This window comes from Hippocampus guttulatus, chromosome 14 (assembly GCF_054856545.1).
Source record: "Hippocampus guttulatus isolate MCC_2025c chromosome 14, RoL_Hgut_1.0, whole genome shotgun sequence".
NCBI lineage: Eukaryota > Metazoa > Chordata > Actinopteri > Syngnathiformes > Syngnathidae > Hippocampus > Hippocampus guttulatus.
In genome coordinates, this window is record NC_141274.1 from 3,222,316 (window position 1) to 3,248,284 (window position 25,969).

A 25,969-nucleotide genomic window follows, 5' to 3' on the forward strand; every position below is an offset into this window, starting at 1 on the left:
CAACACGGGAATTATTGCTTTTGATTGCATGAGGTCACTCTAGCTCAATTTTATTATATTATTTACAGAATTTATGGCTAATATTAAAGCCACATACAATAAAGAGGGTAGGCTGACATCTGGCTTTGACCCGGTTCAACAATTGCCTGCAACAGAAATTACAAGAAAAAGGACAATAATATGCATTGATTTTATATTTCCAATGAGTTTGTGGCTCCCATGAATCTTGTATTGAACGGTTTAAATGGCTTTTTAGTTGCCGACTCTAATGCAATATGTCCCTCCTCCCTTGCTGCACACAGACGCATCATGACAGTCTAAACCCGTAATGTAGATATCTAAACATCGCCTAATGTGCAAAAACTGCCATCAGTGGTCACCCAAATTTACACTTTATTTGTCCTCACATGAACCTCTGAAAATATTAGAATGATCGCCCAACTATGAGGGGTTTTAGGGTTAGTTAGGGTTAAAGTGCTTTATTAGCAACATCATTTTTTTCATAGAATGGAGTAGCCTGAACCCGAGCATAGCCTATAGGCTATTAACAAGTGCTGGAAATTCAATGAAGATTTGTACTTTCACCCTTTCATGCAACCTGATAACATGATAAGCTGTCCACTGTGGTAACCGCTGTCCTGAAAGGGTTCACATTTTTAACAGTTCCGAAACACTTAGTAGCCTGAACTTGAGCACATACAAGCACATTGAATACATCCTGTATTGTATACATATAAAGTGCCTGTAAATTAAACAAAGCCTGTCTGGGGACACTTTTACCGAATGAGGACAATACTTAAATTAAATAGCATATTTTAAAAGCAGCGAAGGGGCTGGGCTGCCAGCTGTGCAGGCAGATAGTCAGAGGATTTGGCACCGAGCTCAGGAGAAAGCATCAGACGCAGTCTACGCCCGCAGGTCCGCGATACCACATTGCTGTCTTTAATATTCCCTGCCTTTTATTTTGCTCATTATTGTTAAATTTAGTCTTCATGTTTTGTTTGTGACAGACGCACGGGACAATTAGGAACATTTTAATTTTAATTAAAGGGCGATTTTGTATTTTACGGGATTGGTAAGATAAGATAAGATAAGAAAACCTTTAGTAGTCTCACAATGGAGAAATTCCCGATTCACAGCAGCAAAGTTACGAAAGGAAGAAGTAGAACAACGAAATATAGGAGGTGCTGGAAACGCAGCCACTCACGCGGCGCCATTTTGAAGTCAAAATAACAAAAATAACACAACACAACACATAGGACACAGACATTCGTGCAATCTACTACTAGCAGCCCCAAAATACCCATTTGTAGTTTTGCCTCCCTGGTAACATTTGTCCTACTAATTACGCTAAAGTTGTCCTACTAGTTCACTGAATTGTCTTACTGCCCAGGACAGAACATAATAATACACCGACTTCAAGCTGGATATCAAATAAAGACCCAAATGGCTTTCCTTCACATCATGAAATGAAATGAATATTATTGTATCGTTTCAGCGTATAGCTAGCTTGAGAATGCTAGCGCTGAGGCTAGTAGGAGCACAACTTGTCTGCAGGGTCATTAATATTCAACACAGCTGAAGTCAGTGACCAGGAGTCGTTGTGGCAATGACTGATAGGAGTTGGTGTTCCTGCCAGAGGATTTAGAAAGTATTGTTCAATGAGGTTACAATTATTACATTATATTAAGCTAGTGGAACATTAGCATGACTTTAAGTCAGCTATATTTAGCCACTTGAAAAAAAATCAAATGCAAACATTTGTTCATGCTCTTAAAATTTTATTTTCTATTTAATTTTTATCACGTCGCTAAATGGCTGCAATAGAACTTTGCCCGCTGAAACTTCACCGATAAGCATTATGTGAAGGTGACACCAGTAAAAACGAGATGTCAAGCTCTTGTCTTTTGTCTCAATCTGACTCGTTTACCGCCATATTTTTTATTTTTATTTTTTTACTCCGGCTTCTTTACAAACAAAATAATTCGGCCTTCAATCCATCAGAAATGGAGGCATTCATCACGGCGTGCAGTGTCAGCATGGAAACGTGTGACTGCGGGTCATGTTAAGCATCAAATGTACGCCGAGATGAAGATGCACTCATTAAAGCGCAAGCAATTACTCCGCTGAGACAGGGCAATCGGCGAGACACATGCACGCAAACACTCTGTCTCTCTCGCTCTCTCTCACACACACACGCACACACACACACACACACTTCAATGTGAGATCATGTTGCTGTACAAAAATGGAGACAGTGATGAGAGATGAAAATGAAAGCAAAAAACAGCCACTAACACCTACCCTTAAACGACACTGTTTGTGCCTCATTGGGATTGTGGATTTTTTTTATGTCCCCTCTCTAATTCAATCGCACTTAAATCACTTGTAGCAGAATTCTAATTTGAAGAGTTGATTGCGTCAAGTTTGATTTTACAGCTCACAGAGCCGATCAAAAGAGTTTGCATGCGAAAAACAACAATGATTGTTGGAGCACCCATGGCAACTGTAGGCTACGAGTGCACTCTTTGTTCTTCCTTCAGACAATTCAGTGAATGGAAGAAGTAACCTGCTTTTGTGGTCTATGAAATTGTTGGGGCCTGCATGGCACTCAAAGCTATTGACGCTGCCAATCGAAATGGAATATGATATAAATATAGAATATCTTTGCCAAATCAGAATTTCTCTACTGTATTGGATATCATGTCAAACGTTGTCCATTTCGTTGCATTTGGCTCCAGATCTTCATATTTGAGAACAACATCTACTACAGAGCAACAATAGAGAGTCGCACCATCCGCCTGGTTTCGACTGGGAAGGAGGGCGTGGTCTTCAACGGCCTGGCTGACTGGCTCTATGAAGGTAATACTCCCTGTAATACACCCCGATTATATAGATCATTTTTTGTCATGTCGCGGGCCGCTTAAAAATGGATGGCGGGCCGCAAATGCCCCCCAGGCCGTCCTTTGGACACCACTGATGTAAAGCCTCGTAAAATTAATATTTTACACATAATACTGCATTGTATTGTATTGCATTGTATTGCGTGGATTCATTCAGTCTATTTCTCTCGCTTCTCTCGTCTTCTGGAAAAGAAAAAAAAGCAATGTTGAGGAGTTTTTAAAGTGTTCCATTCATCTTTGCAAAAATCTACCGCTAGTAAAAATTCATTGTACTGAAAGATGCTTCACAGCTCCTCTTGTGATAGTCGTGTCGAGCAAGCATTGAATGTCGCCGCTTAAAGTGGCCTCCACTTTTTGAAATGTTCCGTATTGTGACACTAACCAAACGGGGGCATTCTTTATGACCAGGCACTTTGAATTCGTTCAGGTCTAAAGTGTACTGTATTACAAAGAAGAATTCACTAAATATTACCAATAATTGGCTTTCTCATCTAAAAACAGATAATGTGTTTCAAAAATATTGTCATTCTTTTTATTTATTTTTTTGTCTCTATTATAGCCACTGACTTCAACATGACTTTTGCTAATGGATTTGTTTTTTCGCACCCCGCTGTCATTAATGTTAAAGTGTCTCGGTTCATTTAACCAGTCAATGGCGACTTATTCTTACCATTCCTGCGGGGTGGGGCTTTTAATAATAATCACTGACTGCTGTGAATGTGTAATGCAATTACAGAATGCCGGTTATGAAGCGAGGATCTGTAATTTTGGTGAACTACTGTGAGGGGGTCGGCTGTAATCGTGTCCTCATAAATAGGATTTTTTTGGGGGGGGGGGGCAGAAAGCTAAATGAAAGATGTAATCCGTTTTCATTACCGTGCAAAGATTTGTTTTGTGGCGGTCTTCCCGCTGCCTCGGTAAGGATTTATCACCCCCCCCCCCACCCCCCAACACAAATCATGCAGCTTATTCGTACACACACACATATACACACACACACACACACACACAGAGTGAAGGTTAGGTTGTATTGTCCCTCAGTGCTGCTCTCATCCTTGAGCCGCACAAAATGAAATGTGATTTATTTGCACTTGATTTTTGCGATGGTAACTTTTACACATCATCCGAGGGAATCATGCAAGGGCTGCGCCAGCTGCTCTCGGGAGTCCAAGAACCTGTGAAGAATTGTTCCTCTTGGATTCGAGCCTATTGCGCAACGGCTTCGAAACACCGAGTACATCATATCCGAGCATTCAGCCAATGCACTTTTATGTTACTCAATGCACATAAAAACCTTCATAAATAAAGACGCACAATCATTGTCCATGTGTTATCCCGTGGAAAGAAAATGAAGCGGGACCGCTGCTTTCCATGAAGCCATAGTGCCCCCTAGTGGATGAAACGTGAATATACTGCAACAGTGGATCAATTGAATCAAGGCACCTTTTTTTTTTATTTTTATGATTATCATTATTATTATTATTATTGCGCGGTTGCTCCTTATTTTCTATGGTGTATATTAACATCCATCCATCCATTTTCCGAACCGCTTGATCCTCACTAGGGTCGCGGGGGGTGCTGGAGCCTATCCCAGCCGTCTTCGGGCAGTAGGCGGGGGACACCCTGAATCAGTTGCCAGCCAATCGCAGGGCACACAGAGACGAACAACCATCCACGCCCACACTCACACCTAGGGACAATTTAGAGCGTCCAATCAACCTGCCATGCACGTTTTTGGAATGTGGGAGGAAACCGGAGCACCCGGAGAAAACCCACGCAGGCCCGGGGAGAACATGCAAACCCCACACAGGGAGGCCGGAGCTGGAATCGAACCCGGTACCTCTGCACTGTGAAGCCGACGTGCTAACCACTGGACTACCGGGCCGCCTTATATTAACATTTTTATATTTATTTTAAATATTAAAATTGTATGAATGTGTTAGATGAGGGGTCACAAATCTTTTTGAAGTTGAGCGCTACTTCTTACTGTACTGATTCATTTAAAGGGCTAACAGTTTGATACCCACTTCTGAAATAACACATTTGCTCATATGGCCATTAAGAATGCTATTATTATGTGCTATTTTGAATATTAAATGATATATATGAGAAGACACCGATCATCTTAATGATTTCTCACAATAATTAGGAACATATCAATATGCAACACATTCTAGAAATCTCTGCCAGTGTTCAAATTTTTTAAATGACCAATTCTACAACATTCCAAGGAAATCACAATGTCCTATGAGTGGTTAGCGATTTTTTCAAGCAAGCTGGCAGGCGACCCCCCTGTGTTTATATCATATCTTTTTAATTACTGGTATTCATTATTTTGCATTTGTGTCTTTATTTTATTTTTTTTTCATTTTTGGTGGTCCCAGAGGAGATCCTGCAGAGCTACAAGGCCCACTGGTGGTCTCCCGACGGCCTGCGTCTGGCCTACATGACAATCAATGACACGTTGGTGCCAAAAATGGAAGTCCCCTTCTTCACAGGAACGCCATATCCCAACACTTTGGAGTACCACTACCCAAAGGTAACTCACGACACAAACATGCTGATGTTGTCGTTTGACAGCGAAACCAACCGCACACTCAGCTTTTGGTGTCGCACCTGAAACCCAAACGGACATATTGTATATCTGCTTTCCTTCGGGCCTCTGCAGGCTGGGGAGGAAAACCCAGTGGTGTACTTGTCAGTGGTGAGCCTCAATGGTCCTTTACACACTGTGGTCATGAAGAAACCCGATGACCCACGAATCGGGTGAGAGCCCGTTTGAAGGTGTCAGTAATATGCTTAAGTAGCTAAGCTGAGCCCGGCGGAGGCTAGTCCAGACTCATCCTGCATGGTCCTTGTTTTTTTGGGTTTTTTTTTTTTCAGGAGGGAATATTACATCACCATGGTGAAATGGGCCACAAGCACCAAACTGGCTGTCAACTGGCTGAACAGAGCCCAGAACAACTCCATTTTGACACTGTGTGAGGCAACCACGGGTGTCTGCATCAAGGTGCAACATTCTGCAAAACGTGTGGCATTCATCGTTTGGAATTGGATATAATTAGCACAAAAGATTCATGCAAAAACGACAGTTGTTTTTGTGTTTGTTTGTTTTTGTTTTGTTTTGTTTTTTGGTTTATTTGTTTGTTTTGTTTTTGCATCCCAAAAAATTTTGTAAGACAGCGCTTGGGATTTGCACCAAAATATTTTGAAGAAGCTGTTTCGAATGTGATCAGCTTGACCTTAAAAGACTTTATTAGAACTCTTTCAGGGACAGCGTTCACGAGCATATCATGCTATCAGGTTACAGGGTGCATGAAAGGGTTAAAAGGACTGGAAAAATACATACTCCTGCCCCCATGTGGCCAAATAGCAGATATTTCATGATTAACTTTCCTGACACTGTGAATTACTTTAGAATTGGTGTCAATTTGAAATGCAGATTGCCGGAAAATAATTATGTTTTACTCAAGTAAACGGTATGTGTCAGAGGCGGAAAATGACCACAATGTTCAATTCAAATTCACCACATACGATGTGTGTATGGGACATTGAAAATATATTGTGATTGTCATTTGAATTTACCCAAATGGCATAATTGAATTTAAAAAAATTAAAAAAATTATTATGAATTTAAAAAATGATTAGAAGTGCAACGATGAATCGATAATGAATTGATTCTTGCATTAACCGATAATTAGTTTTGCTGATGTATTCATCATTTAGATATGTTTTTATAACCCCTTTCATTCCCTGTAACCTGATAACATGATAAGCTGTCCACTGGAGTGACCGCTGTCCCTGAAAGGGTTAAATAATAATTGCCCAAACGCTCAAAGTCGCAGCTTCTCAACAGAAAATGTTGTCCGATTTCTGTTGTACTCCATGAAAGCAGGCTGATACCCTTTGCGTTGAATCAAAATAAAACGTTTCATTTTGCTTTGGAAAACAATGATCAACATTTTTTTTTCGCCTCTTTTCTGGCACGTGACGGCAAACGATGTTCATTTCTGATTCTTAACTTTGTTCCGAACATTTGAATCACTATCTAACCCATTGACACTCGCCAATCTTTTTTTTTTTTTTTTCACCAAAAAGAATGCACGGTAAATGTATTACTTGATGTAACTTTGTGACTGAGAAAGGTTAATAATATCCTAATGTGACTTTTAGAAACATGAAGATGAGAGCACAAGATGGTTGCACAGACAGGTAGGTGCGAAACATCGCCGGTGCGCGATGTTTCGAAGACCATGTGCGCCCGGTGTACGCACTGTAAACACGCACAATTTCCTTCCTGGCTGCAGAATGAAGCGCCGCTTTTCTCACACGACGGACACAAGTTCTTTTTCACGCGAGCGATTCCTCAGGGCGGGAGAGGGAAGTTCTTCCACATTTCTATGTCCACCTCCATGGTACGGTATCGCACCGTTGGACGTTTCTCCTCTAGAGGTTCGATGTTGACTTTGTTTTCGTCCCAGCCTAACACGAGCTTGGACGTCCTTCAATCGCTGACGTCGGGAGACTGGGACATCACCAACATCCTGGCCTACAACCACCAGAGGAACCTCATGTCAGTTTGGTGGCTTACGAACGCGCACCTTTGCAGTGTCAACCTATCGGCGCTCACTTCTGCGGCTTCTTTTCCAGATACTTCCTGAGCACAGAAGACGACCCCAAACGGAGACACTTGTACAGGTAGGAGCTTCCTCTGCGCCCGTTGCTGTGCGACTGCGTTTGGCTTATGGTTTTAGCGTGAAAGGAGCATAAAGTCACATGCGTACAACGGCGTTTTCCAGCACGGACACGATTCCTCCGTTCAACCGCTGCTGCCTGTCCTGCCAGTTCAAGTGCGGCTACGTGGACGTGTCATTTAGTCACAACATGCAATACTTTCTACTCAGCTGTAAAGGTGAGTCACCTCCAAGCCAGATCCGATTGATGATTTTTTGTTTCCTCTGCTAGGGGGAGGAAAATCCCCAGCTATTTGCGGTTTTAATGTCACCAGATGCCACAAAAGACCGAGCTGACAGCAAAGTAGTAATTGCTGTGAAGTTAGAACGTTGAAGGGATATACTGTATCTCAATTGCTCTACGATCTTTCTTTGCCGGGAAGGAATTAAGTTTAGCCTGGGTTGTTAGCGCAAGTTGTGACAGAAAGAGTCTTGGATGTTGTTGAGATAACAAACAGTGGAGGTCTTGTGATGGCTCGGCAAATTCTATTTTGAATGGGTTAAAAAGGCGTCACTTTAGTTGCACTTGATCAAAATCATAACAAGAAACCCTTTCAAGCACCCTGCAACCTGGTAACATGATAAGCTGTCCACTGTAGGAACCGAAATGCTTTCAGTGTTATGTTGTAAGCTGAGTTTGAAATGATATTGTGATATTGATATTAAACTATCAGAAAAGGTTTTAAAAAATGTACAAATATCTCTATCCATCCATCCATCCATCCGTTTTCCGATCCGCTCTCTCACATGGGTAGCGAGGGGTGTTGGAGCCCATCCCAGCTGTCTTCGGGCAGTAGGCGGGGGGACACCCTGAACCGGTTGCCAGCCAATCGCAGGACACACAGAGACAAACAACCATCCATGCTCACACTCACACCTAGGGACAATTTTAGAGTGTTCAATCAGCCTGCCAAGCATGTTTTTGGAATGTGGGAGGACACCGGAGTACCCGGAGAAAACCCACACAGGCACAGAGAGAACATGCAAACACCACACAGGAAGCTGGAATTGAACCCATGACCTCTGCACTGTGAGGTCCACGTGCTAACCACTGGACCAACAGGCCGCCTAGATATATATCTAAATAGATATAAATACTGTATATAGAACTTTGTTTTTTTCTTCTTCATAGGGCCTGACATTCCCAGTGTGGCCATTTACAGAACAGAAGACAAACAGAGTAAGAGTCCTCTCTGAAAACTTTTATATTTGCCGTAACTTAGCTGTACAGAATATCATGCGCAGCTCGTCTGGCGTCTTTATGTGCAGAGCTGTTGGACGTGGAGACGAACGAGCGAGTCAACACCACGTACAACAACATGCAGATGCCAAGAGTGGAGTACAAGACCATCACCATCGACGACTACTGTAGGCGTTTGCATGCAGTTGAGAAAACAGCCACAGTACCATACGAGCTTTCCAAAAATAAAAGAAAAGAAAAGAAAAGAAGAACTCCATTCACTGTTTTGTGTGTGCCGCAGCCCTCACCATGCAGGTTCTGAAGCCGGCTGGATTTGTAGACACAGCCCATTACCCCTTACTGCTGCTAGTGTAAGTACGACGAAACGCAAATGTCTACACTTGTTCACGTTGTCGCGTACGTTTGGGAGCTAAGATCTCCAGAAGCTGAATCTGCAACATTCAAGTTATTTTTATTGATTGATTTATATTCCCTATAGACTCAATGAGCCGCTTAAGTGAGACCCCACAATGTCGAGGGCGTGAACTGTTAGTTTTTGAAACTCAAGAATCAGGAAGGGACACCTCGGCCATGTGGCTTAAGCTTGACTTTTGTCTTCTCCCAAAACACAGCGACGGGACGCCCGGCGGCCAGATGGTCACCGAGCAGTTCCAGGTGGACTGGGCCACCATCCTGGTGAGCAGCTTCAGCACGGTGGTCGTCCGCTTCGACGGCCACGGCAGCGGCTTCCAGGGGACCAACCTCCTCCACAAAGTGCACAAGAGGTTGGGGAAGCTGGAGGAGCGGGACCAGCTGGAGGCGCTCAGGTCAGACTTTTTTTTTTTTGCGGATTCCAAAATTCAATTTGAGTTTTTTTTTTCCTAGCTGAACTGTAGTTTGTTTATTTATCCTGTGTAATTGCCAGGTTCATATCCAAAGAGCCTTACATTGACAGGACGCGTATGGGAGTGTATGGGAAGGTAATATTTTGATTCTGCAGGTCTTTCTCAAGCGAAAAGTACATCTAACGTGTCCATCTCAATTTGTTGTGCAGGCTTATGGAGGATATTTAGCCACTCTGCTGCTGAGCTCCGATGAGTTCACTCAGCTTAAATGTGGAACTGCAGTCTCGCCCATCACAGATTTCGAGCTTTACGGTGAACTCTTGGTTTCCTTTGAATTACTGGGCAAGGCTCATTCAGATTATGCATGTCTGTGCCAGATATTGTGAAACAAATATAACACGAACCCAATTACTACTACAATAGAATAAAATAAAATTTGACCCATTTAGTTAATAGTGAACCCATCACATTAACTTCCTAGGAGGTCTACGGGTATCTCCAGGAATGGATAACTGAGGCGGTAAAAAAAAGTACAGTATTTTCCGCACTCTAAGGCACACCTAAAAGCGTTCGATTTTCACAAAAACCGAGATTGCGCCTTATAATCCGATGTGCCTTTATATGGATCAATATTCTGATTTCTCGGACGTATTTTAAATGTTCTGTAAGGCACTTTGTTACAGCTGCAGCAGTTGTGAAAGCTCGATAACGGTATTATATTGTATTATATTCCCTTTAGCGTAGCTCCATCTAGTGAATGCATAACGCAACCACAGCCACTATTGTACAGTGAAACTCCTCTTCAACGAAATCATGTTTCCAGCAAGACATTTTTCACAACAGGGGGTTTTTCACTGTAGCAAATTTGATACCAGATGTAAACATACACAAACGTATGTGTACACGCACACACAAATGTATGTGTACTGTTTATTTTTATTCCAATAGTGCATAAGTATGAGCATACACTTATTTGACACTTCATATAGTCAGTGTAGAAATAAAAAAAGGGAAAGAAATTGCGAAATTTACGATCAGCATTCACTTTCACTTACATCAATTTCTTGGATAATGTCTTTTATTATGCTTCCTCCGTCTTTCATTTTGATCACTTTTACCCTCTCTTCCAGCGTCAGAGCTCTTCTTGTCCTGACATCCAAAGGTCCGTTTTGTAGCCATTTTAGCAATGCAACGTTCTTGCTGCATCTGAAACTAACAATAACAAATACTTCCTGGACTACTGCGCATGTGTAAACCAGTGTGGTGGTTGCTGTTGCTGTTTCTGAACGAAGCAGTAGATGTCGCTGTTGGATTAGACTTCGTTGTAGTGAATCTCATCGTGAGGCAAGAGCAGAGAAAAAGTTTCCTGCCCCCCATTTCGTTGTATGGGGGGCAGGAGAGTGGGAATGGTGTTAATGCATGACGATTTTTTCACACAAAGGGGTATTTTCGCCCATGTAGGTTTCGTTGTAGAGGAGTTTCACTGTAGCTTCTATTCTATGCGCCTTATAATGCCGTGCGCCCTATATACATGAACACAGTTTTAAACTAGGCCATTCATTGAAGGTGTGCCTTATAGTTCGGAAAATACAGTAAGTGGAGGCAAACCAGTTTTGAACACTTGATTAATTTAACACATTAACTTCCCAGGTTCATGTATAATTTTTTTTGTTGATGTCATTAAAATAAATACAAAATGTCCGAAAAATTCAAATAAACAGACTAAAAATAAACAGAAACATGGCAGTTTGAAAATGAACTTACAGGTCATTTAATATCATTTGAAAACATCAATGAGGTCTCCTGGCAAGTTTCACACCTGCTTCAACATCAAGCTGGCTCCTTTTTATGAACACAGCCATGTGGCAGTACAGGAAAAGAATTCCATCACGTTACCTGCTGTCTCAATACTCTTTTTTTCTCCTTTCTAAACCACAGTGTCGGCATTTTCGGAACGATACCTGGGCTCAAAGACTGACACCAGAGTATACACGGTATTAATTTAATACCTTTTTTTTCTCCAATCAGTCTTCAAGTAAGAGTGTGGTGATGACTGAGCATTTCACCCCCCCCCCCCCCCCACACACACCCCTCATCTCCCCAGATGTCAAATTTAGCTCACAGAGCAGGTCAGCTGTTGCAGAAGCAGTACTTGATCATCCACCCCACTGCAGACGGTATCCAGTCACTGTTTATACTGTTCTACAAAGACTATAAGATACCTTGTTGTTGTTGTTGTTTTTTAACTGTGTTTTAATTCTCTCTGTCTATAGAAAAAGTTCACTTTCAGCACACCGCCAAGTTTATCAACCATTTAATCATCAAGAAAGCCAATTATACACTTCAGGTGAGATGTGTGTGTGTGTGTGTGTGTGTGTGTGTGTGTGTGTGTGTGTGTGTGTGTGTGTGTGTGTGTGTGTGTGTGCGTACATTGGGTTTGCTGAAGAGGTTTCAAATGGATTGTCTTCATTGGCAGCTGATACACCAACCGGACAGGAATCACATTTTTTCTCCTTATTTTAAATCTCATTATTTTTGTTTTTTTCTTTTTCTCCCGACATTTCTTGTGGAAAACACATTCAGTGTTTATCAGTTTTATAAAAACCTTTTTTTAATGGAGTTTAAAAAAACCCATTATTATTCGCCCACCCACACATATTTCAATGGGTGTCACTTTATGCAGATTTTCACTATTTGTGGGCCAGCCTTGACTATAATCTTGAAGTGATAAAGTTGTTCCCCTGATCAGATCTACCCAGACGAGGGCCACTTCCTGCACAACGAAGACACCCAGAAGCACTTGAGCTGCTCACTGGTCAACTTTTTCGGGGAGTGTTTCCGGCTACCCGAAGTGGCAAAGGACGAGCAGCAGGAAGTGGACGAGGACGACAGCTAAACCTAATAACCGAGCCGCCCTCGCCCCCCCCCCCCCCGCCCCCCTGGCCAGTTCACACAGCACAATATGCAACGCGTAACAAAATAAAGCCACCCGAGCGTGAAGTGCCCAACCTGCACAGGGCTCGGCTTCCACCCTCCATGCTGTCCTCGGCTGCTGCCCAACAGAGGGAAAGTGAACGCATCCTCCTGCGCCTTTAAAAGAATCAGACGTTGTTAATGGTGCCAGTGAGGATGAATGGAAAACCCTTGCAAACTGTCGAGACCTGTGGGAATATTGACGACCTGCAGGCCAGAAAATAAACTCAGTGGAAAAATTAGTAGGTACAATCTAATGCGTCCCGTAACCAAACCCTTCATATTTTGATACAGATTCTAATGCTCAGTTTTGATCGTGATTTCAATTTTGGCTTCTTGTGACCGGCTAGCAAAAATTTGTATTCGCTTTCAAAAAAGGAATGTTCATCCACAAACTCAAGGACATATATTGCTCCTAATCTGTGGTTGTTGTTCTATTCTTAAACGCCAATGTTCAAAATGCACTTCCAATTAATTCCTGGCATAACCGGCTGTGAATTTTGTTGAGCAGGGTTGTTCGTATCTGTTGAATGTAACGGTAACTAATAAAGTGACTTGCAATCTAACTTGGTTACTTTTCAAATCAAGCAATCGGTAAACTAAGTACTAAGTAGTTTTAAAGTCGAGTATATCAGTGAAGTAACTTTGTTACTTTTTAAGGTGTATAAGACTTAAACTCGACCTTTACCATTCACTACTTTTAACCATGTGAATCAAAACTGAGCATTATTATCTTTGAGAAGGCACAATTTGGAATAGTGTTTTTATTTTGGATGCCATGAGACTGGCAAGAGTGTATCTCGTCTTGTGGTCTGTGAGTTTGATATGAAAGTATACGGTCAAAATAAAATCAGGCTCATGTTCAATAGTTCAATAGATTAGTTGGATGGATGTTGGTGATGGTAGTTGGATGTTGCAGTGAAAGGACTGAGATGATGCCTACGGGAAACCAGCACTTTCCAGTCCAAAATATCGCTCTCTATCGACACGGAGACTGAATGACCAGTTTCTGGTGACCTTGCCAATGAATTCACTGGTTGATGTGTTGACGAGTACAGTACTTTCTGTTTGATGTTTTCCCGTCCTATTCGTGCTGTGTGTCTTTTGTACAAAGGAGTATTGAGGAGAAACTCAAAAGAAAAAAGAAATCCATTCTGAGATTGAAGTTGTAATATTATGAAAGCAGTTTTTAAAATTATTAATTCAGCTTTTAGAGTATACTGTACCACTTTTTTTAGCGACATGCACATTTTCAGTTTTTTATGTAAGATTATTATTGCGATTGGCTGTCCCGGGACCCTCGTAATAAATATTTTTTTATTTGGAAGGTGGCCCTAATACTCCTTTTTGTGTGGCTGCATCAGTTTGACAGATCGAAGGCACAATATTGTAGTCCATCAAATGTGTAAAAATATTCAATGGTGTGCACTTTTTTTGTGTTCTTTTCAGTCACCGTGCCTTAAAAGTGGGAAGACGTTCAATGTTCGAAGCCCACTTGACAACGGAAGTGAGGGAATAGGATTTTTGTTCTCTCTGGGAGCAAGAAAAACTATTTTACAGAAAAATCGGTCGACTTTGACACATCTAATATGTGCGTGGAAGATATTGTACTGGTTTGTAAATGTAGATTTACAATCAGCTTCTCGGGAGAGTCCTCTCTGTTGAAGTACCATTATGTTGTGAATTTTGTGTGCTGAATGGCTAAAATTATCTCTAAGTCAAATTACTTGGCGTCAGTGGTTTGTAGTCATCTAATGTACAAAGTGTATAAAACAAGACATTGTTGGAGTCTTTATGTCGTATGTGCAACTTGTACATAAAGCATTTTGAACCTGAAACTTCGGGCGGCTTTGTTTTTGGTCTTTTTTTTTAATTTGCGGGTAGGGCCAACTTCTGATACGGAAAAACAGCTCACTCTAGTGGACGATGGCAGCATTGTAGGCAACATAACAAAAGCAAATCTGAAATGTCCGAAGGAGATGCTGCTGTATTTATTTCTTATGTTTATTTATTTATTCAACAGGTTACTGTCAGCCACAGGTAGTGACAACAAGGGCACACAGAACTCCCGAAGAGCAGCAACACTATCATTTGTGTAACTCGCTGGCTTCCTCGTTAAATACACGCTAATACACGTCACGCTCACACGCCATTCTGGAGTGCGCTGCCTTCAAAGACCTCGGAATTTAGAAACACCAACATCATCGACGAGTATTAAAATGGTCACGTTCTTCAGTTTACTCGTAAATGTTACGACCCAAACAATTGATGAATTAATAATGAAAAGATGAAAATGCAAAGTTGCGATATTTACAAAAGACAAAAAAAAAGAACCACATTTTTTACCTCAACCAAAATAAAAAAAGTAGGGTTTCAAACTAGGGTTGGGGTTTCAAATTAGGGCTTCAAAGTAGGTTCAGTGTTTTATATTAAGTTTTGGATTCGGGTTTTACGTTAGCATTTCAAAATAGGATTAGAGTTTCAACAGAGTTACAAACTAGGGTTAGGATTTCAAATTAGGGTTTTATACATGAGTTATAAAACCCTAATTTACTTCTTCCTACTCCCTTGAACATAACTGTGTTGAACGAAGACCGATTTCTTTCTTTTTACTATTTTATCTACCTTATTTTCCGTCAAATTATTACTGTGTATGTTTTATGTTCAATAAACAACAAAAAAAAAGGTTAGGGTTTCAAATTTGGTATTAATGGCTACAATGAGCACGTTTTGCAATGCACAGCTGCTCGAAGCGAGGTTTGAAGCAGGACACAGCAACTCTCGGCTCCTGCTCAATGTGTAGTCGGGACCTGTATTTTAGTTTACTGAAGTAGCAGTCACAAAGTGGCATGATTGTTGGCAATATTCGGCACGGTTTCGCTGAAAAAAACTCAAGCAGCTTATCAGCGTGATTGGGGTATAATGTCTTTAAGTGACGCCTTCATTTATTTGGCTTCATGCTGTCCGCTACCAAAATTTTTAGACACAGTAAGCTAAGCACATCGATCTTTTTTTGTCTGCCTCCGCAGTAACATTGACGCCAAGCGCTACATACGCCTGGTCATATTTCCTCCCTGAGAATGCTCCCTGCGCAAACGCTGCCAATGAGAGCGCCACTGCCCCCTAACGTAGTGGAGGTGCAACTGCATGTTATTTGAGTACAGTAAAAAATTAAAAAAGCATGTTCCCCGAGGTCAAACGCGCCCCCCTTGATGGAACCTCACGCCCCCCTGAGAAACACTACTATACATGGTCGTTTTTTGGGGGGAAAAACACCTTACTATACATGGTCGGGGGGTTTTTCGCTCCAAAACGCCTTACTGTATATCATGGTAGATTTTTTTTTTTTGCCGAAAACGCCTTACGATGCATGGTCGTTTTTTCGGCCAAAAGCGCCTTAGTATACATGACCGTTTTTTTTCCGGACCAAAACGCCTTACTACACATGGTCATATTTTTTCGGCCAAAAACGCCTTACTATACATGTTCATTTTTTTCGTTCCAAAACGCCTTACGATACAGGGTCATTTTTTTTTTCGGCCCAAAACGCCTTACAACACCATGGTCTTTTTTTTCGGCCCAAAACGCCTTACTATACATGGTTGTTTTTTTCGGCCAAAAACACCTTACTATACATGGTCGTTTTTTTCGGCCGAAAACGCCTCACTATACATGGTCGTTTTTTTCGTCCGAAAACGCCTTACTATACATGGTCGTTTATTTCAGCTCAAAACGCCTTGCTATACATGTTCATTTTTTTCGTTCCAAAACGCCTTATGATACAGGGTCGTTTTTTTTTTCTGCCCAAAACGCCTTACAACACCATGGTCTTTTTTTTCGGCCCAAAATGCCTTACTATACATGGTTGTTTTTTTCGGCCAAAAACACCTTACTATACATGGTCTTTTTTTTCGGATGAAAACGCCTTCCTGTACATGGTTGTTTTTTTGGGCAAAAAACGTCTTACTATATATACATGGTGGGGGGGGGGGTTTTCGGCTGAAAATGCCATACTATACTATGTCGTTTTTTTCGAGCTAAAAATGCCTTACTATACATGGTCGTTTTTTTCGGGCTAAAAACGCCTTACTATACTATGTCGTTTTTTTCGGGCAAAAAACGCCTTACTATACTATGTCGTTTTTTTCGGGCTAAAAAAACGGCTTACTGTACATAGTCGTTTTATTCGGGCCAAAAACGTTTTTTTCAGCTCAAAAACGCCTTACTATGCTATGTCGTTTTTTTCGGCTCAAAAACGCCTTACTATACTGTCGTTTTTTCGGGCCAAAAACGCCTTACTATGCTATGTCGTTTTTTTCGGCTCAAAAACGCCTTACTATACTATGTTGCTTTTTTCGGCTCAAAAACGCCTTACTATACTATGTTGCTTTTTTTGTGCCAAAAACGCCTTACTATACTGTGTCGTTTTTTTCGGCCCAAAAACGCCTTACTATACTATGTTGCTTTTTTCATGCCAAAAACGCCTTACTATACTATGTCGTTTTTTTTCGGCTGAAAAACGCCTTACTATACTATGTTGCTTTTTTCGGCTCAAAAACGCCTTACTATACTATGTCGTTTTTTTCGGCCTAAAAAACGCCTTACTATACTATGTCGTTTTTTTCGGCTCAAAAACGCCTGACTATACTATGTCGTTTTTTTCGGCTCAAAAACGCCTTACTATACTATGTCGTTTTTTCGGGCCAAAAACGCCTTACTATACTATGTCCTTTTTTTCAGGCCAAAAACGCCTTACTATAACTATGTAGTTTTTTCGGCTCAAAAAACGCCTTACTATACTATGTCGTTTTTTTCGGGCCAAAAACGCCTTACTATACTATGTCGTTTTTTTCGGGCTAAAAACGCCTTACTATACTATGTCGTTTTTTTCGGCTCAAAAACGCCTTACTATACTGTCATTTTTTTCGGGCCAAAAACTCCTTACTATACTATGTCGTTTTTTTCAGGCCAAAAACGCCTTACTGTACTATGTCGTTTTTTTCGGCTCAAAAACGCCTTACTATACTATGTCGTTTTTTTCGGCCTAAAAAACGGCTTACTCTACTATGTCGTTTTTTTCGGCCTAAAAAACGCCTTACTATATATACTATGTTGCTTTTTTCGTGCCAAAAACGCCTTACTATACTATGTCGTTTTTTTTCGGCTCAAAAACGCCTTACTATACTATGTTGCTTTTTTCGGCTCAAAAACGCCTTACTATACTATGTCGTTTTTTTCGGCCTAAAAAACGCCTTACTATACTATGTCGTTTTTTTCGGCTCAAACACGCCTTACTATACTATGTCATTTTTTCGGGCCAAAAACGCCTTACTATACTATGTCGTTTTTTTCGGGCTAAAAACGCCTTACTATACTATGTCGTTTTTTTCGGCTCAAAAACGCCTTACTATATACTATGTCGTTTTTTTCGGCTCAAAAACGGCTTACTATACTATGTCGTTTTTTTCAGGCCAAAAACGCCTTACTATACTATGTCGTTTTTTTCGGCTCAAAAACGCCTGACTATACTATGTCGTTTTTTTCGTGCCAAAAACGCCTTACTATACTGTCGTTTTTTTCGTGCCAAAATCGCCTTACTATACTATGTCGTTTTTTTCGGCTCAAAAACGCCTTACTATACTATGTCGTTTTTTTCGGCTTAAAAACGCCTTACTATACTATGTCGTTTTTTTCGGCTCAAAAACGCCTTACTATACTATGTCGTTTTTTTCGCCTTACATTATTGTAAGGCGTTTTGGGCCGACAAAAACGACCATGTATACTCAGGCATTTTGGGCTGAAATAAACAACCATGTATAATAAGGTGGTTTTATCCCCCCAAAAAACTACCATGTTTAGTAAGGTGTTTTGTGCTGAAGTCTAACACACTATCCATTGCGCCACAGAGCCAGATGACATACGAGTCTGAATTTTACCACACCACAACCTAACAATGCCAAGATTGCAGTTGAAAAAGACTTCATGCAAAAAGTACAAAATCATCATAAAGTCGACTCTGGTGGGACTTGAACCCACAACCTTTGAATAACCTCTTTCTGAGTAACCTAGAAGTCCAACGCGCTATCCATTGCGCCACAGAGCCTGATCATATGCTAGTTTGAATTTTACCAGACCATAACCTAACAATGCCAAGATTGCAGTGGAAAAAGGTTTCATGCAAGAAGTACAAATCATCTTAAAGTCGACTCTGGTGGGACTCGAACCCACAACCTTTGAATTGCCTCTTTCCGAGCAACCTAGAAGTCCAACGCGCTATCCATTGCGCCACAGAGTCTGATGACATGCCACTAGAAATGTTACCATACCACAACTTAAAATGCCAAGATTGCAGTGGAAAAAGGTTTCATGCAAGATGTACAAATCATCTTAAAGTCAACTCTGTTGGGACTCGAACCCACAACCTTTGAATTGCCTCTTTCTGAGCAACCTAGAAGTTCAACGCGCTATCCATTGCGCCACAGAGCTTGATGACTTGCTAGTTTGAATTTTACCAGACCACAACCTAACAATGCCAAGATTGCAGTGGAAAAAGGTTTCATGCAAGAAGTACAAATCATCTTAAAGTCGACTCTGGTGGGACTCGAACCCACAACCTTTGAATTGCCTCTTTCTGAGCAACCTAGAAGGTCCAACGCGCTGTCCATTGCACCACAGGGCCTGATGACATGCTAGTTTGCATTGTAAGGCGTTTTTTGCCGAAAAAAACCCGACCATGTATAGTAAGGCATTTTGGGCCGACAAAAACGACCATGTATAGTGAGGTGTTTTTTGGCCGAAAAAAAGGACGATGAAAAGTAAGGCGTTTCTGGCCGAAAAAAACCCGACCATGTATAGTAAGGCATTTTGGGCCGAAAAAAAACGACCATGTATTGTAAGGCATTTTTGGCCGAAAAAAAACAGACCATGTATAGTAAGGCATTTTGGGCCGACAAAAACAACCATGTATAGTAAGGCGCTTTTTGGCCGAAAAAAAATAACCATGTATAGTAAAGCGCTTTTTGGCCGAAAAAAATGACCATGCATCGTAAGGCGTTTTTTGCCCAAAAAAAAACAAGCATGTATCGTAAGGCGTTTTTTGCCGGAAAAAAACGAGCATGTATTGTAAGGCGTTTTGGGCCGACAAAAACGACCATGTCTAGTAAGGCATTTTTTGGCCGAAAAAAACACCCGACCATGTATAGTAAGGCGTTTTTGGCCGAAAAAAAAGACCATGTATTTATTGTAAGGCGTTTTGGGCCGACAAAAACGACCATTTATCGTAAGCCGTTTTTTGCCCCAAAAAAAGGAGCATGTATAGTAAGGCGTTTTTGGCCGAAACAAAGGACCATGTATAGTAAGGCGTGATGGGCCGATAAAAACGACCATGTATACTCAGGCATTTTGGGCCGAAAAAAACGACCATGTATCGTAAGGCGTTTTTTGCCCAAAAAAAAACAAGCATGTATCGTAAGGCGTTTTTTGCCGGAAAAAAACGAGCATGTATTGTAAGGCGTTTTGGGCCGACAAAAACGACCATGTCTAGTAAGGCATTTTTTGGCCGAAAAAAACACCCGACCATGTATAGTAAGGCGTTTTTGGCCGAAAAAAAAGACCATGTATTTATTGTAAGGCGTTTTGGGCCGACAAAAACGACCATTTATCGTAAGCCGTTTTTTGCCCCAAAAAAAGGAGCATGTATAGTAAGGCGTTTTTGGCCGAAACAAAGGACCATGTATAGTAAGGCGTGATGGGCCGATAAAAACGACCATGTATACTCAGGCATTTTGGGCCGAAAAAAACGACCATGTATCTATCGTAAGGCGTTTTTTGCCCAAAAAAAACGAGCATGTATAGTAAGGCGCTTTTTGCCGAAAAAAAACAAATAAAAACGCCTTACTATATATACTATGTCGTTTTTGTTGGCTCAAAAACGCCTTACTATACTATGTCGTTTTTTTTGGCTCAAAAACGCCTTACTATACTGTCGTTTTTTTCATGCCAAAAACGCCTTACTATACTATGTCGTTTTTTTTCGGCTCAAAAACGCCTTACTATACTATGTCGTTTTTTTCAGGCCAAAAACGCCTTACTATACTATGTCTGTTTTTTCGTCTCAAAAATGCCTTACTATACTATGTCGTTTTTTTCGGCTCAAAAATGCCTTACTATACTATGTCGTTTTTTTCGGGCCAAAAACGCCTTACTATACTGTCGTTTTTTTCGGGCCAAAAACGCCTTACTATACTATGTCGTTTTTTTCGGCTCAAAAACACCTTACTATACTATGTCGTTTTTTTCTGGCCAAAAACGCCTTATTATACTATTTTGTTTTTTTCGGCCGAAAACGCCTTCCTATTATACATGGTCGTTTTTTTTCGGCCCAAAACGCCTGACTATACATGGTCATTTTTTTTTTCGTTCCAAAACGCCTTACTATACATGGTCGTTTTTTTCGGCTGAAAACGCCTTCCTATACATGGTCGTTTTTTTCGGCCCAAAACGCCTGACTATACGTGGTCATTTTTTTTTTCGTTCCAAAACGCCTTGCTATACATGCTCGTTTTTTTCGGCCCAAAACTCCTTACTATACATGGTCGTTTTTTTTGGCCGAAAATGCCTTACAATACATGGTCATTTTTTTTGTTCCAAAACGCCTTACTATACATGGTCGGTTTTTTTTCGGCTGAAAACGCCTTCCTATACATGGTTGTTTTTTTCGGCCCAAAACGCCTTCCTATACATGGTCATTTTTTTCGGCCGACAACGCCTTACTATACATGGTCGTTTTTTTCGGCCCAAAACGCCTTACAATACATGGTCATTTTTTTGGTTCCAAAACGGCTTACTACATATGGTGTTCAAATCATTGCTGCCAAAGGAAGGGTGCATATTTATTTTTAGGGGCAATCAGCTAACCCTTTATTTGACATACTGGATGTCAATTTGGCCCAAAATGACCCGAAGTGATTACATGATCATCATCGGAACTGATCGGAGACGGAGGGAAAAGCAGAGCGGGAACCAGGAAGGCATACAGCCCGACAGCAGGGTTTGAGGGGAAGGGCGCCAGGCGCATTTTCCAACAAAACTATTAATTGGAAGGGTGGGGAAAATAACACAAATTAAATGAACACCACAGGTTAATTTATTATGGATTTTTATTGACTTTAGAAGAGTTTCCTGAAAATTAAGGACAATTAAGAGTGCAATTTTACAATTTTTATGGATTTTTTATGAACTTTAAGGACCCGTGGGAACCCTGCCTAATTAGTTTTAAATCTCTACGCTGTAACCCTAACTATACTTCAAAACCCTAACCAAACTTTAAAGCAGTCCACCTTGTTTAAATCTCTAATTTGAAGCTTAACCCTACCCGAAAACTCTACATTTGCTTTGGATGCCCAGGGCCACAATAAGACACATAAAACCAACACCGACACATCATTGTCATTGACATAATTTATTTCCAGTGTTTCCGGAGTCTGTGCACTCGTCTCCCAATTAGGACGAAGGCAACATTTGTACGGTCCACATCGATTTTTGAGCTCCCTCGCTGGCCGTACCAAAACTGTCCACACACACATTTATGCACGGGCGCCATCAATCAGGGACGTGCGGTCAGGAGGCTACATTTCTTCTCGATTTTACCTCTGTGTTCTGTGCTTTCCATTCCTTTGCTTTTTCAATGGATTGACGTCCATGATTTCATTATTAAAACATTTCCTGTTCAAACACGAGAAAGACGAAGTGCGGCACAAAGCAGCCAGCTTCACCTCAGATTGCGCAATCCGCCCCAAAGAGCAGAAATAGTTCGGCAGCACCCTCTCCTGGTAAAATTACCAAATTACAGCGTTCTGATTTTCCAGTCAGGCTAATCAGATGGGAAGGGCTGGATGCCGAATTAGTCATGGTGATGGCATAAAAGTGCAGATTAAAGCGACAACTGTACAGCTCACAAACGGAGTGGAGTGACGCTTCTCATTTTTTGTCCGAATAGCATTTGATCGAGATGGTGCCGATTTACTCCACCTTGCGCTCGCAATTGTTTATTTTGCCCGCCCTTTAAAAAGCGCAATAGTTTTGCTTTTCATTCGGACTTGGAACTGATCAAGAAAGTTTCTCTACTGGGAAAAAATTCAACATAGATTTTTGAAGCTCAAAGAGGAAAATGAGGACTTTTACAGGGAAGCAACAGAAATAGAGGAGAGACAACATTTAAATAGAATTTGGACGAAAATGAGATCAGGCTAATAGAACTGAATTAATATTTTTGCTTTTCTTTTGTTCAACCGTGTGTTAAAAATATTTAAAATATACTATACTAGTCAATCATCTCTCTAAAAAGCAAGGGCGTCCAAATCCAATCCTCGAGGACTTCTACCCAGAATGTTTTAATATCTACCTCCTCCAAGACAACTCATTCAGATGATCCGTATCATCATCAGGCTTCTGAAGTTCCATGCTGATGAGCTGATCACTCAGATGTGTAGGAGGAGGGAGACAAACAGGCTGGATAAGGCGCCCCGAAGGCACCAGATTGGGGCACCACAGGAATCTACTCGAACCAAGCTTCTTTTTGGCCAAACACACGTGGAAAGAAGAGAATGCTGATTTAATGATTGTTTTGATTAATCTTTTTTTTTTTTAATTTTAATTACACCACTCTGTTTGGCTCATCAAGTTGTCAAAATTCAGTAGCCATGAACCTCACCGCACGTCACTGATCCACATCATCATCATCATCATCATCCTGCAATGCCTGGACTGAATCCTGCGATGGAGAGGTCAAGTAAAGCAGATCAAACTTGGCGTCTGCATGGACATTTAAGTTAATTATTTTACAGTGAATATTCAACATTCAAGTTGTTAAAAATAAAACGGAGAGAAAAGAATAACTGTGAAAACCAAGTAGAAAATGTGTTAAGACCAGAGTGGAATGCCACAGGAATGGAAGCTCAGCATTATTCTTAAGAGAGAACCTGTAGAACGACATTCAACAATAAAAACAAAATGTCATTCACAGTACTGTACTGTTGAACAAGACAATATGGCACCCGAAACATTTCATTGTCAGGCACTTCCTATTGTGAAGATTTTTTTTTTTTGCACGATTTCATGACCCATTTTCTGCTCCCAACTTGTTTTTTTGTTTCAATCCATTTTGTTCACTGCTCTCCAGAACCATGAAGAAGTGTATTATTTTCCATGTGCATACAGTAAGCCCACACTCTTGTGGTCAGCGTTGTACCTTTGGAAAAGCCTCGTCGGCAGTCCTTGCGCAGGTCGTACCCAAAAAATGTGATTCAAGTACACACGGAGCAGATTTGTACATTTTAGCATCAACGCAAGAGGCTAAAGCTTTTAGTCGGCGTCGACGGCGAGCGCGTCTGTACATTCTTCATTTGGTAACTGGTTCACATATTCTTGGAACTTTTCTTTGCACAAAAATAGCTCATCTGCAAAAACTAGAAATCGAGACCTTCGCTCAAATCCACCCAACTAAGCATTCATTCGTGTGTCACTGTGCTTCACAGCCCGGAAGGGCCTCGTCAGTCTTCAGCATAACAAATCTCAAGGGTGGGCCTGCTTCGTCCCCACATCAGTTCTCTTTAAAAAAATAGATTTATGAACCGTATTTGTTCCATGCCTTAACAACAAGTAAGGTCCAGAGGTGACCGCTCACGCATACTTCACATGACAAAATGTGTACGACATGCTCACTTACCAACATCACACCGACTTGAACAAAAAAAAAAAACTCCTCCAGGCACACGCAGACAGACTCACAGGTACTGATAAAAGCGCGAGTGCACCACCTGGGAACTCGCCAGTTTGTGCGGATGCGCCGTAGCCGACAAACTCAGACTCTTCGGATGCGGCATGTCGCCGTTCAAAGCCTCGGCCGCGCGACGCGAGAGGTCCGAGGACGGCGGCGCTTCGAGGCCTAGAGGGTTGCCGCCGCCGCACGGCGCGCCCTGCTGCTCGGGCAGGTCCAGGCTCACCTCGGGATTGCTGGTGCGGTGACGTTCGCGCGCAATCCAGTCGCCGATGGAGAAGTCCTGGGAGCTGCATTTTGGTCGCAGGCGGTCCACAGCCGACAGGTCGGAGGGCGAGCCCGAGCAGAGGGCCTCCTGCGGCCAGTCTCCCAGAACCGACAGCTCAGCAAAGTCCCGCTGGCCGCCCATGGTGTGTCTGCGCCGGATGTTCTTCTTTTTACTGCGGCCCTCGGCGTTCCGCTGGCTGCCCACGCCGAACATGTCGTCCACCGACACGCGCAGACGCACTTTCAGCCGGTCCGTGATCTTCAGCTTCCACGCCGGCTCCGCCTTATCCAGCTCGCCGCGGGACGACGAGCCGAGACTGCCGGTGGAGCGACCTTTGCCGGAAAGCTGCCTGTTTGAATCCTTGTCGCTGCGGGAGCCATCCAGCGACGACTCGCTGTCCGTCTTCTGCCGGGCGGCTTTCTTTCGAGACAGCGTGTCGCAGTCGATGAGCCTGTGGGAGGACAGTGGTCGCGGGGCCTCGCGCGGCTCACGGTGCGCGGCCGCCGCGTCTCTGGCCACGGCGAAGACAGAAATGTCGCTCTCGCTGTCCGTCTCCGCGGGCCTGCCCTCGCTGAAGAGCTCGCTGCGCTCGTCGTCGGCGTCGTCGTCCCCTCCCCGGCTCTCCGCCACCGAGCGCACTTCCGGACTCAGCGTGTTGAGCTCGCCGCCGGTCATGAAGGTCATGGATGACGTGGTGGAGTAGTCGGAGGTGATAGAGCAAACTTCCGCACCGGGCCCGCTGGCGCCGGCGTCATGTCCCGGCGCCACCGTCCTGCAGCGTCTCGGTCTTGGTACGGAGGCCCGGGAGCTGGTGCTGTTCATCGTACCGAGGTCGGAGACCGTGTCCTCGTAGTTGGAGGGCGGGTCCGATGCCGCCGCGTGGCAGTTCAGGCTCGGAGAATGGGAGGGCGACGTGTACGGGGAGCCGGCGCCACGTGAGGCGGGTTCGAGTTCGGTCGGCGCTTCGGTGCCGACGGTTTTGTCGAGCCGCTCCTCAGAGCCGTTCCTCAGCTGCTGCTCCTCGCTGGCGCCGTCCTCCTCCTCAGTGCGACTCTCTGGAGACCAGGGAGGCTGCTGCAGGCCCTCCCCCGGGATCTCCTTCCTGGGGAAAGCATCCAGGTCGTCATCCGAGCTGCTGGGCTGCGTTTTGTCTTTGGGCTTCTTGCGCTTGCGGCTGACGAAGAAGGAGGAGCGCAGCATCTCTTTGCTACACTGATCCTTCCCGGATGCCCAGAGGCTCTACGGAAAAGACGACAAACCGCACCGTCAGGTTGCTGCGCCGGCGCGGGGG

The 25,969-nt window shown here is 42.6% G+C and overlaps 2 protein-coding genes and 2 non-coding genes across 9 annotated transcripts in view; 1 reads left to right on the forward strand and 3 right to left on the reverse strand.

The window, feature by feature from the left end:
• The window catches only part of dpp6b (dipeptidyl-peptidase 6b), a 77,007-nt gene extending 62,535 nt beyond the window's left edge, over positions 1-14,472 (forward strand). For all 3 annotated transcript variants that reach the window (XM_086129699.1, XM_086129698.1, XM_086129700.1), the window contains exons 8-26: positions 2,742-2,862; positions 5,288-5,442; positions 5,572-5,669; positions 5,787-5,913; positions 7,077-7,115; positions 7,211-7,318; positions 7,385-7,476; positions 7,554-7,601; positions 7,703-7,815; positions 8,769-8,816; positions 8,906-9,004; positions 9,118-9,187; positions 9,449-9,643; positions 9,742-9,796; positions 9,871-9,973; positions 11,600-11,655; positions 11,766-11,838; positions 11,935-12,008; positions 12,411-14,472. In XM_086129699.1, the coding sequence (XP_085985825.1) occupies positions 2,742-2,862; positions 5,288-5,442; positions 5,572-5,669; positions 5,787-5,913; positions 7,077-7,115; positions 7,211-7,318; positions 7,385-7,476; positions 7,554-7,601; positions 7,703-7,815; positions 8,769-8,816; positions 8,906-9,004; positions 9,118-9,187; positions 9,449-9,643; positions 9,742-9,796; positions 9,871-9,973; positions 11,600-11,655; positions 11,766-11,838; positions 11,935-12,008; positions 12,411-12,557 (1,821 nt within the window). In that variant the 3' untranslated portion in view covers positions 12,558-14,472. The remainder of the gene's footprint in view (positions 1-2,741; positions 2,863-5,287; positions 5,443-5,571; positions 5,670-5,786; positions 5,914-7,076; positions 7,116-7,210; positions 7,319-7,384; positions 7,477-7,553; positions 7,602-7,702; positions 7,816-8,768; positions 8,817-8,905; positions 9,005-9,117; positions 9,188-9,448; positions 9,644-9,741; positions 9,797-9,870; positions 9,974-11,599; positions 11,656-11,765; positions 11,839-11,934; positions 12,009-12,410) is intronic.
• A 4,173-nt stretch (positions 14,473-18,645) lies between these two features.
• On the reverse strand, positions 18,646-18,737 carry trnar-ucu (transfer RNA arginine (anticodon UCU)). Its single transcript is given in 2 exon segments — positions 18,646-18,681; positions 18,701-18,737. It is a non-coding gene; the product is annotated as a tRNA-Arg (tRNA).
• A 100-nt stretch (positions 18,738-18,837) lies between these two features.
• On the reverse strand, positions 18,838-18,929 carry trnar-ucu (transfer RNA arginine (anticodon UCU)). Its single transcript is given in 2 exon segments — positions 18,838-18,873; positions 18,893-18,929. It is a non-coding gene; the product is annotated as a tRNA-Arg (tRNA).
• Positions 18,930-22,078: 3,149 nt separating this feature from the next.
• Positions 22,079-25,969, reverse strand: part of arhgap21b (Rho GTPase activating protein 21b) — a 28,769-nt gene continuing 24,878 nt past the window's right edge. For all 4 annotated transcript variants that reach the window (XM_086129077.1, XM_086129076.1, XM_086129079.1 and 1 more), the window contains one exon: positions 22,079-25,917. In XM_086129077.1, the coding sequence (XP_085985203.1) occupies positions 24,418-25,917 (1,500 nt within the window). In that variant the 3' untranslated portion in view covers positions 22,079-24,417. The remainder of the gene's footprint in view (positions 25,918-25,969) is intronic.